Consider the following 12187-nt stretch of genomic DNA (forward strand, 5'->3'; position numbering starts at 1 on the left):
GAAGTTAAATTCATCATGCATGATTAATAAGGATTAATCATGCATTGATGAGGGAATACCAAAAGCCTAAAAACCTTTGGTATTCATGGCTTGAGTATAAAAGAATTTTTTCTTCCCAAAAGTCATGTTGGATGTTCATCTTCTTGCCCCCTCTTCTTCTTGGCCGAACACACCACCAAAGGGTTGCTAGCACAACCAAAATTTTCTCCAAAAGTGAGTGTTCGTGTGGATACGCATAGAGGCACGGACACTTGAACGTGCAAGAGATCCGACAAACTTTGGACGAGCAGGATAAGCGAAGGGCACGCTCCAAAGGTATACCCTATTAGATAGGATTTTGTAGATCTAAACTTGTATGAGTTTTCTTTCGCATGGATCGCTCAAGGGATCCTTTTTCCGCTGTGATTTGTTGTTTATCGCATAGGATTCCCTAACATACCCCAAACCATAATTTTGTGTCTTCAGGTTCAGTAATTAATTGATACTCTTTTACCAATCAATTGACACTTTGATTCAAACCTTAGCTAAGTTGAATCTATGTCATGCTAAGAGACCTTATATCTCTGAGACTTACTCGTTTGCCTAGTGCTCATCGACTTTGATTCACTAGGACTTCACCTACTTAGATACTCTTAATTTCTAAGACTTCACTCATTTCCTAATATCCAACCAACCTCGGTCTACTACAACCTCCCATTGCACAACCAAAGGTCGACTTTCACTCAGCAAGACTTCCATTGCATGGAGACCTACACTCCAAGACTTCCCTTGCCTAGAGTTCATTCCACTAAGACTTCAACCTTGTATAACTTCGATCAACCTTGACCTACTAGGACTATTATTGTTAAACATCCACTCCTTGTTAACTTGCGTGGACAACTTCCATCACCTACCTAGCGTTTAGTCCCCATCAACTCACTGGGACATCCTCTACCAAATATTCAATTCTTACTGACCTACCTAGACCTCTTCTACATAACATCTAATCATTGACGACTTGCTAGGACTTTCCATCACTTGTTAGATATTCTATCCTCCCCAATTTGTTTGGACTTTCTCTATCAATATTTGTTGAACTGAACTTTCATCATCTGCTAGATATCTAGTCTACATTGACCTATATGGACTTCTCCTGCCTAACACATTGAATTTCTTTAGTGCCAAGTTCAAGTATATCTAATCCACCTAGACTTTGTCAATAGTCAAGTATTTAATCAAACTTTACCTATGACATAATCAACAAACATATGGTTCAAACATCAAAACACAACCATGAGTTGATTGTATCAATAATTTTCTTTTTTGATGTTAGATAATATATTTAAATTTGGACCATCTATCAATCCAAACTTCATCTTCTATGACCAAACTTAGGTGAATGTTTCCTAACTTAAACACCTCACCTCTTCATATTAACTCTTTTGTTTCCATTTCTTCTTCTATAAAAGTTGGAGGCTTTGGACTATTAGCGTATCATCTACCACTATTTAGTAAGGATGTGCTTATGTTTCTCATCTAAGATTATACAAAAATAATTACATTAACATATTGTCTTTTGTCCAAGAAACTCCTATGTGGCTATGTCAATACACAATGTTGAAAGATTCTCTTACATTAACATACTAACTTTTGTACGAGACACTTCTATGCCAATATGCAGTTTTCAAAGATTCTCTCTCAGCATAACAAATCTGGTTGGGGGTGTTGATGCATAATCCTTTAGCTGGTTGGGGGTGTTGATGGCAGGTAGAATACACAATATTGGATTTCAGTTTAGTTGTTTCAGAGAGGTATCCAACCCTGCAATTTAATGTTTATATCAGAATACGAATAAGAACCAAATGGTAACTTCCTTGAATTTGGTGACAAACCTTGATAAAGCCATTTTCAGTGCCACAAAAGATGATATCATTTGCCGACAGAAGGCTCGTTACCTTGCATCCTGCTGCTAACCTTCCTACTTTCTGCTGTTGTCCTCTAAGCCAGATCTATGCAAGACTTCCAGGTTTCAGATGAAATGACAGATATTGAGTGGGTTCTTTGAGAATTAGGAATGATAAAGGCAAGTCTACCTGCACTGTACTTCTCGATGAGCTGCCATTCAAATATATGAAATCTTCCACTACTTCCATTGCTTGGACTGTCGTATGTATGGATATTTGAGGTTGCCAGTGCTTTTTCCAGTTCTGTGATATCTGAAAATTAGAAAAAGTTGATAAAGAGTAAAGACATATGACAGTCGATACCTTCATACAAGATCCTTCAACAACAGCACCTGAACTATATACCCAGTCCTTGTAGAGCTTTATTGCATTTATAGGTTTCTCGTGAATCCTCCAGCTATTCGCTGGTGGTCTAATGACAGTCTTTTTTCCATCAGACAAGTCTATTTCCTAACACAATTTTCATTTTTCAGATAATATTAGTTACATGCTCAGCATGATTATTTATAGATGTTTGATATCCAACAAACCAGTATGCTTGAATCCGAGCATCCAAGGTAAACTTTCTCTCGAGCCACGAGAACACATTTAATTTGTTTACTCTTGCATAAAGTTTGGAAACTTCTGGATGCATTACACACCTAGAAAAAAATCGATTGGATTGAAATCAGAAGAATAATTGTCTAGAATTTAAGTTGACTTTCTATAGCAACCAACAACAGACCTTAAGCCCACGGCTACATGTTACAATGAGTATTGTGTCGCCATATGTTTCTAATTTTTGAATTGGCTCTTTCATCTCTATCACTTCGATGCACTCCAATTTCTTCTGCTCCATTTTCCATAGCTGTCAAGAAAATCATTAGCATTTGATTTGTTAACATTTTTTCTAATCAAATCCAATCCTTCATCAAATAGAATGATTCCATCACTTACTCTTATGGTTTTATCTGAGGATCCACTTAAAATGCTATCCCCTGATTCAGAAAGGACAAAGCAAGTAACAGCCTTTTTATGTTCTTTGGCCTCCCATAGAAGCATTGATTTTTGGCAATTGATATCCCAAACCTGTTTCACGATATCACCTCAGGTGAACTTTGGAAGCTCAAACTAAAAAGAAGTAATTTTCTAGGCTAACTAGGTTTCCTAGATGCATTAAGAGGCTAATGCAAACAAGGAAACAAATATCATAAAAAAGAAAATAATTTTGAAGAAAATACATTGAAGATAAATTTCAAATTGGTTCATCCACAATAAAAGGAAAGAAATAAAAAATTTAAGAATATAAAATATTCAAAATTGATGCATTACAATAAATCATAGATTTTTTTATTTGGTAATTGATATTTTCTATTTTCGTAATAAATATGCAATAATTATAATCTCGATTAGATTGACCTTTTTTTATTTAAAATATTTATTTTTATATTTACTATTGGGTCGAATCTATAAAAGGAGTCTTGAGTCCTCTTTTTTAATCATTTTTGAATTAATACAATTTTCAATTTGACTTATTTGCATAAAAGTTTTCCTTAGTTGCTCCATCAATTTTGTTCCTAGTTCTTGGGTAATTCCATAGTTCGAATTTAGTGTTGCGTCAATTAATATTAGAGCCGAAGCTTGGTAGTTCGGTTTCGGTACTAGTTATCTTTATTATCCATCATCCTCAAACTTCATCTCTGCTATTATCCACAACTCATTTACAATTCAACACCTCATGTGTTTCTTTATATCTTTCTTTAGTCATTACTCTTTATTGTGATTTCACTTTCTTATCATCACACATTGTTATCTCTATTGCATCTTTCACATATCTATTTTTATCTTCATCTTTCATATTTCTATTCCCCCATTATTATAACTTTTCTATTGTCATCTGTTTTCAAGTTCTAACTAGATTTTTGTGCCCTCTCGTCATCTTTGTGGACCGTCAACTTTATTATCATCAGCTTTTCCATTCCCAAAAAAATAATTACTGTTACTGTAGCTGCAATGGTACAAGCATAGTTTGTAAATCGCAATCAGGATTGTAGGATCGCACGATCTTATGATCCGGAAGTATCAAATCACTCTTGGATCGTTTGGAAACGTCTGTCGTGGTGAAGTCGGAGCAGAATTGGTGGGATCACTTCAAATCGGTAGAATCGATACGATCCTACATTATAAATGATTCTACACATTTTTTGACTAGGGCTGCTTTGTTGGCCTTAAACTGAGTCATCTTGATTGAATGTGTATTTATATAGATTATTTTTGATCTATTGATTGAATGTATATTTATATGAATTATTTTTATGTTGAACGGTTGATTGGCGTTGAGCCTTATTAATTGATTGTTAAAAAGTTTATGATATTTGATTTTGTGAACCAAGGAAACATTCTTGAGATTGAATGCGATTATTGTTATTATGCTAGTAGAAATTTTATAGTATTTCATTTTGTGATATGAAAATATAAATATTTTTAAGTGTTATTGTACTATAATGGTAATTAAATTACTAGCTAATTTAAACTTATATAGGTAATAATGTCATCTGTAGTGTCGAGTATCGACGGTTACATGCATATGTAAAATTATTAATCTATTATATGCAAATACCCTTCTTAGTCATTTTTTCTAATTATTAATCATGTACAATTACAATATTATTTAATCATAAAATTTTAAGGGTTTTTGATAGGATTGTATGATTCTATGATCTGATCCTACCGATCCGATCTTGTGACCCCAAATTGATCCTGCATAGGATCATGATTCTATAAATTATGGGTACAAGCATAAAAAAGTGAGAAAAAAAAAGAGGGAAAGAGTGAGAAAAAAAAGGAGAATAAGCAAAGAAAAAAGAGAGAGAAAAGGGGAAATTTAAGGGAAAAGAAAAAAAAAAGTGAGAAAGAGAGAGAGAGAGAAATAAAAGAGTGGATAAAAAAATAGAAAAAGGAAAAAAATATTGCTGGTAAAAAGAAGAAAAAAAATTATACTTGTTCCAATTGCATTGCCACGATGAACACTTATGGAAACAATATGAAGATTTTGTCGCCTCCATCTTGTTGATTTTAATCAAATGACCCCTCCAATGAATCATCATCACTAGCTCATCACAATAGTAACAACCATCGTGCAGCAACTTCCTCAATTTTTGCATTAGCTTCCTCAATTGCAAACAACACATTGACACAATCAAGAACCGATAGAATTCCTAGAAAGATTTAATTGTCCTTTCACATTTTAGTTTGCAAGAAAATTGTTATCTCTTATATTCAACAAAGAACATATTAAGCATCTTTATCCATTGGTCCGGTTTAAACTTGAGCAACTTTAACATCAACAAATCTTGCATCATCGTATAAACGTAGTTCCTCTTTTTAAAATTGCATTTTGTTTATTTAGTTGGTAATTTTAAATTGCTTGCATTTAATTAGTCTTTTTTCACAAACTCATGCATACAGCATCTTATTCATAAAAATCAAAATTTCATCATATTTTCTAATTTAGTTTAGACATCAATAATAAAAAATATATTTCCCTTTTAGTTTAATCATTATCCATCAAAAAATATATATCCTACTTAGTTTAGTTATCTTCCATCAAATAAAATATTTCCTATTTTATTTAATCATCATCCATCATATAAAATATTTCTTATTTTGTTTAATCATCATGCATCAAAAATAATATCATCATCAATTTAGTTACTCTACTTGCATGTTAGCATATCATATTCTCTTGCATCTCATTTAATCTATCACATTGTTTTATTTTATAATCATCATTACTTGTCAATATTTGAATTAACTTAATGAGAGAAAACACTACACTTACTGCTAAACATACCTGAGATTTAGATTTTAGGAACATGCCCCATATGAATGATAAACTTGAGTATTGGACAATCGACTTCGGATCAAGATTGAACTAGCTCAAATTGAGTTTCGATATTTGATCAATAATGTTTATTGGTTGAGTGAGATATCAAATAGGTCAAGGTTGATCGATACTTGAAAGTAGAGAAGTCCAAAACTGAACACTTGGAAGTTGGAAGTCTAATGAGGAAGTTGGCAAGGATAAAGTCCAAGTTGGTTATGGTTGATAGGACACTTGGTTAGTTGAAGTCCAATAAGGAGTTGGCAAAGATGAAGTCCAAATAGGTCAAAGTTGACTAGACACTTGGCAATGGTGAAAGCCTTAATAGGTTATGGAAGACGGAACGTTCGGTGTGTGAAAAATTCCTAACAGGTCAAGGAGCATCAGATGTTAGATGTGTGGATGAAATCCTAACAAGTCATGGAGGACCTAATGCTAGGTATGAGATCGAAAGTCCAAACAGGTTAAGGACTAGATGTTTAGCAATGGTGAAGTATTTGGCAGGTCAAGATTGACATGATGTTAGATATAAGATAAAAAGTCCAAACAGATCAAGGAAAATAGAATGTTTGACAATGGAGAAGTCTCAGTCAATATTAACCAGATGCTAGGAAAAGAAAAAGTCATGGTAGTTTGGAGTCAACTGGATTTTAAGCAAAGTGAGAGTTTAGCCTTAGTAAGGCTGAAACAAATGTATCAGTCAACTGATATAAATTGACCTGAAATCATAAATTCAAAGTTTAAGGGGGGGGGGGGGGGGGGGGGGGGTTTAGACACTGTTGTGGTGTGAGCAGTCGACTGATGCATTAGTTGAGTGGTGCACTCAACTGATGGCACATTGCAGTGAATAAAAAAAATTTTAGTCAATCTAGGAACTCGACCAATGATGCAACGGTCGACTGTTGTCCTCGATGTTGTGTTGGATGGACCTGTTTGACAAAGTAACATTCGAATTCTTACAAAGTAATCGACTAAGAGGTGCTAGCAGTAGATTGTTGAGCGGAATGCAGTTATGACAACAACCCTACAAAATAGGGTTTTATGGAGGAATTTGTCATGCTAGTTCTCGGAGGTTTTATGGGTAGTGTTGTTGCATTCTAGAGGAGACGATCTAAGACAACTACAACGTGAGTAAAGAAAAGATTTCCTGTGTAAATTATTTATTTACATTGTATTCATTTTCATCTCTATCTTTGTGTATTTTGCTTGCATTTGCTTGTAAGAAGAAGTGTTGTAAGAAGTTTCTCCACCTTTAGAAGGTATCTGATAAAGAGAAAGAATAGTGGTGTTACTGCTAGGATGCTAGGCCATAGAGTAAGAACTGGAGATTCCGAACTATATAAAAATCATGGTGTTCCTGTGCTTATTTTATTTTGTATTTGTTTCTTTTATTTTTCATTGTGCATTAACATTAAACGAAGTAAATCGATATTCACCCTCCTTTAGCGACGTCACCGATCCTAACATTGAGGACTGTAATGGTTATTCTTCATATGCTACTAAATTTAGGAATGACATGTATAAGGCCACAATCACATCATCCCATGCTTAAAGAAGAACCTCATTATTTTGTGAACTACATGTTAGGAAAGATGCCCCTACATTTGATGGAACTACATACCCTCCTAATGTATTTCTTGATTGGTTAGCCAATATTGGAAATTATTTTGAGCAAGTAATTTTACCTTGAATAAGTAAGATTTGTCAAATTCACACTTGTGGACTGGCTAAAATTTATTGGCAATGTGCTTAAAGCAATTAGAGACCAAGACAGACAAAAACCCATCACACATTAGCATGAAATGAAAAAAACAATTAATGAAAAGATATGTCCCACCAAACTTTAGTAGATGATTGCCTAACAAGCATGTGATAATAAGTCAATTTTTTGAAACCATTACCTAAAGACATTAGTTCTATTACAATCCATGAGCTTGCCACTAAAATAAAAGAAATGTGTTCAAATAAACTTATTTGTAACCCAACCTTAGAGAAATCCTCTCAAAATATTTTAGAAGAGTCCTCCAATAATACTTTGGACAAGCCCTTTAATGATGTGATATTAGAAATACTTCTTATTGACTTGACTTCTTTAGAGTCTAATCTGCCCGATACTAAGTCACATAATAAAATGCATTCATGTTACTCAGAGAAGCCAAAAGAAACTAAATACAACAAGCATCATGATTTAGTAATGCAAGATCACAGTTTAAAAATTTGCAAATCACTTAGTATGATTCATTCCATATTTACATATATCTTTGATGTTTGTCAACCAATTGAATTAAATATCTTATTTTCTTCTATATACCAAACCAAGAACACCATTTTGCATATTAGAAATATATTTGCCAATACAATGATGAAAATTGTACTATATAATGATTATTGTAATTAATGGTATGGTAAATTTTCATATTGCATTTATTAATTTAAATTTCTTCATCACATCTACATTAGATGCATTCATATCATGCATATCTTTTTTATTTGGTTATATTGTGAGAAAGATTGATTATAATGCTTGTTTATTTAACTTTCCAACTTATTTGAATGCAAGTTCATTTTTTAAATTGAAGGATATACTAATTTGGTTGGAGAAGTTTGAGCATTCGTCTTCGCATGTTGATTTTGTTATAGGTTTTGCAAAATCATCATCATCATTATTGTCTTTGCATCACATGATTTCGATGAAGGCATAGATATTATTCTCGCCATACAATAAACTTAGATATTCTCATACTCATTGGAAAGGACGACCAAAAAGGAATATTTCAAAGTCAAAGTGCATCGAGAGAAACAAAGTGCATCAATTTCTCTCTTATCGAAAAGGACGTCCAAAGAAGAAAAATAATGAAAAAACATTGCTAAATAGAGTTATTGAAGCAATTTTTTCTTATGCTTGGAAACGAAGATCTAAGAAGAGAAGTTGACAACTCATCATGAGTCGAGTTTTCTTCAGTGGGGGAGAATAATGCAAACAAGGAAACAAATATTGTAGAAAAGAAGATAACTTTGAAGAAAATAAATTAAAGATAGATTCCATAACTTTGAAGAAAACAAATATTGTACAATGGATCCTTTCCCTAGACCCCGCATGGCGGGAGCTTCGTGCACCGGGCTGCCCATAGATTCCATATTGATTCATCCACAATCAAAGGAAAGAAATCGAAAATCTTCAAGAACAAAAAATATTCAAGATTGATGCATCTACAATAAATCAGAGATTTAATTTTTATTATTTGGTGATTGATATTTTCTATTTTGGTAATAAATAGGGAATAATTATAATCCCTATTATATTAGACTATTTTGTTTATTTAAAATATTTGTTTCCATATTTACTATTGAGTTGAGTCTATATAAGGAGTCCTGAGTCCTATATCTGAATTATCTTTGAATTAATACAATTTCTAATTTGACTTCTCTTTGTGAGTTTTTACTCTATGTGAGGTTATTTCCTTAGTTGCTTCATCAATTTCGTTCTTAGTTCCTAGGAGGTTCTATACTTTGAATTTAGTGTTGCATCAGAGGCTTAAGTTATAGCTAAATGATTACGTTTAAATTTATTCCAAAAAAAAAAAGAGGCCCATGATGGTATTTCATCTCCTTGATTCTTGAATGCATAACTTGGGTCACTTTTTCAGATTATTTGAGAAAAATATATCCAGTGCCTGTCCAACACCATGAAGCTATATTCATATGACACAATATCAAAGAGTTTGGTGTCCTTTTTACCTTGGGTTGACTGGGAAAAGTGAGTGTAAAACACCAAATCTAAGGCAAAAGACAGTAGCTTAACATTTTTAGTCCAGATAATGCTTACCCTTATTGAGCCATCGCAATGACCAACACAAAGCTGTCCTTTGAAGAAGATCAGAGCAGTTGCAGCTCCCATGCTCACCTGGCCCACCTCTACAATTTGAGTATGCACACAGGAAACACGCTGCAGTTGCTACAGTATTAGATGGGCGGGCACATTATAGTATTAAGGCTACCCTGTCTTGAAGAATTGAGTAGGAAACAAGCTAGATAATGCAATCAATTTTAGATATTTATGTTCCTAATCATATAAAGAAAGATTTAGCATATAATACTTGTGTAATAACAATTAAAATGATGGTCCTTGTATAATCATGTTTAAAGACTATAGTCGCTATCATTTGGATGTTTAAGTTCATCCAAATAAATTTATTAATAAGCATGCTGCCAAGGAATAGCGATTTTATTTCCATTTCTATTATCTGAATAATCCTTTCTTTCTCAAAAGAAAAGAGTATTTTAATAAAACTAACCGGTTTGGTGGGAAGAAAATAGTCTGTTACTCTAACTAATTCTTCAGCCATCCATGTGAAACTTGATAGACGTCTCAGAGACTCTCGTATGCCTTCTGTGAAGTTCATAAGCTTCTGCTTTCCTATGAATTAGAAAATGTGGATGGTTATTACAGTTTAGAGCCTATAAAATTGCACAGAAATAAAATAGCTGCAGCAGGTAGTGAATATAATGGTGCTTCATTGGACAAAACTGATCCAATTGTGTTGCACGCTGGTAAGACTTTTTAACTCAATATGAAAATACATGTGCATTGATGATTTTTAAATTTTTGTTTAAATCATATCTTTTTTGAAGGAGATATTCAATGTCGACAAGGTACTGATAAGTTATCAATTTGAGATTCTACTCTTTGTAGCTCTTATACTGCATTATACTCATCCCTGACCAGAGTAGACATTTTGGAGCAAAGAACATTGTCGTTTCCACTTCAACTTTCTTCCAAAATGATAATATTATGGCTGTTATTGTTTTTTACCTTTCCCAGAAGTGTAATTGTACACACAAATGCATGATAAAACTCTGTCGTCAAGATCTGAGCCCGGGTAAAGAAACTGAGCTATTTCAGTTAACAAAGTTTCAAGGGAATATTTTGCATTAGTTGAACCCATAATTGCAATTTCACTCCCAAGCCATGCAAGAAATACTAAACAGTCATGTGAAACAATCTTGGTTTTGCTTTGAATCCCTTTTTCCAGAGCATCAAACAATAGATCGCCCATTTTAATAATGCTTTTTGCAGCTTTTGAACTCCATGCATTTATTTCAATATCCTGCACAAATGCATTCTAGTTTCATCAGTCTCTTTCATTTGAAGTTTTTTTTTCTTCAATTTTAATACATAGAAAAGTATGTTACAAGAAAGAACTTGGGTAACCAAGAGCAACTCACGTAGTGTTAGAGAAACAAATGTAGGCAAATAGCTGATCTCTTTAGAATCCTACCATGTATGAACTCGATTGGTGGTTTATGTTATTGCAGAATAAGTTAGTTCAGTGAACCAAAAAAACACTGATAAACCAGTGACACATGGGTGACTTTGTTTTCTTGAAGGTCAACCAAAGGTTCTATGAGTTTCCCCAAATATATTTGTTTTTCTCAGTCTAAATAAGTCTAAATCAGTATGAAACATATTCTCATCTTGAAGAGAGTATGAAGAATGCCCCCTAAACGTGAATATTAACAAAAGGTCTCTACTTGGCTTGCATATGTGTGCCACATACAATGATGAATGATCTTGACTATTACCTGCAAGCATGGATCAAGCCAGTCTATGTTTTTTATCATATTCCTACTACAAGTAGATGTTAAACCAGCTCTTTTTAACAGCCATGGAGTAGTGTATGGTTCTCCTGTCCAAGAATAAGTTCCTCCAATGTTTGAGAGTATATTTGCAGCTAATATCTGGATCTTGCTACTCTTTCCTTGGGCAATTGCTTCCAGCAAAACTTCCATTGCTTCCTCTTTGAAAACACTCGTACCACTTGATTGTTCCTGCATGTAAAAATATGCATATGGTCAATAGTTCCTTGTTCAGTTCTTCCCTGTATCAGATTGGAATTGATCAACATTTTAACTTCGAAAAGAAAAATATGCAGTTACTAAGCTTTTATCTCAATTAAATGATCTCTTAGTCACATGCACACAAGACAAAATATCTTCTATGCTTATTTTTATATTAAGAAGGATGTTTGATTTGTGATTTGAAATCTCATACCATAATAAGCAGCACAGTTGATATCAGTTCGGTTACTTACCTAAACTAGTAATTGGCATAAATAATGTCTCCTGTGTTGCCAATGGTGATCATGTTGATGCATATCATGCCAAAATCTGATGCTTTTTGGCATGCTATGCCACATAAAAAATAAATTGGAGTAATGTTTATAATTTTTTTAATTTGTGTCCACATACTGAATTTGTACCACTTTCGACGCGACAAAAAATGTGGCATGAAATGTTATTTTAAATTCTCATGGGTATATAATTCTTTTCTCTTCTTTTTCTTTATCTCCTTCATCCTTTCACCTCCAATTCACCATCAGCA

General features: G+C 33.4%; 1 protein-coding gene across 1 annotated transcript; it reads right to left on the reverse strand.

The window, feature by feature from the left end:
* Positions 1-1521: 1521 nt before the first annotated feature.
* On the reverse strand, positions 1522-11634 carry LOC141817381 (putative E3 ubiquitin-protein ligase LIN-1; the record flags this gene model as incomplete). The annotated part of the gene is given in 11 exon segments (XM_074705045.1): positions 1522-1800; positions 1872-1988; positions 2073-2186; positions 2247-2393; positions 2474-2584; positions 2668-2790; positions 2880-3011; positions 9632-9751; positions 10101-10222; positions 10619-10913; positions 11389-11634. Coding segments are annotated over 11 exon segments (1545 nt in total), but the record flags the coding sequence as incomplete, so codon positions are not given.
* Positions 11635-12187: the final 553 nt, after the last annotated feature.

This window comes from Curcuma longa, unplaced genomic scaffold (genome assembly GCF_044706935.1).
Source record: "Curcuma longa cultivar G26 ecotype Majalengka, Jawa Barat unplaced genomic scaffold, ITB_CL_G26_1.1 contig_20270, whole genome shotgun sequence".
Taxonomy (NCBI): Eukaryota; Viridiplantae; Streptophyta; class Magnoliopsida; order Zingiberales; family Zingiberaceae; genus Curcuma; species Curcuma longa.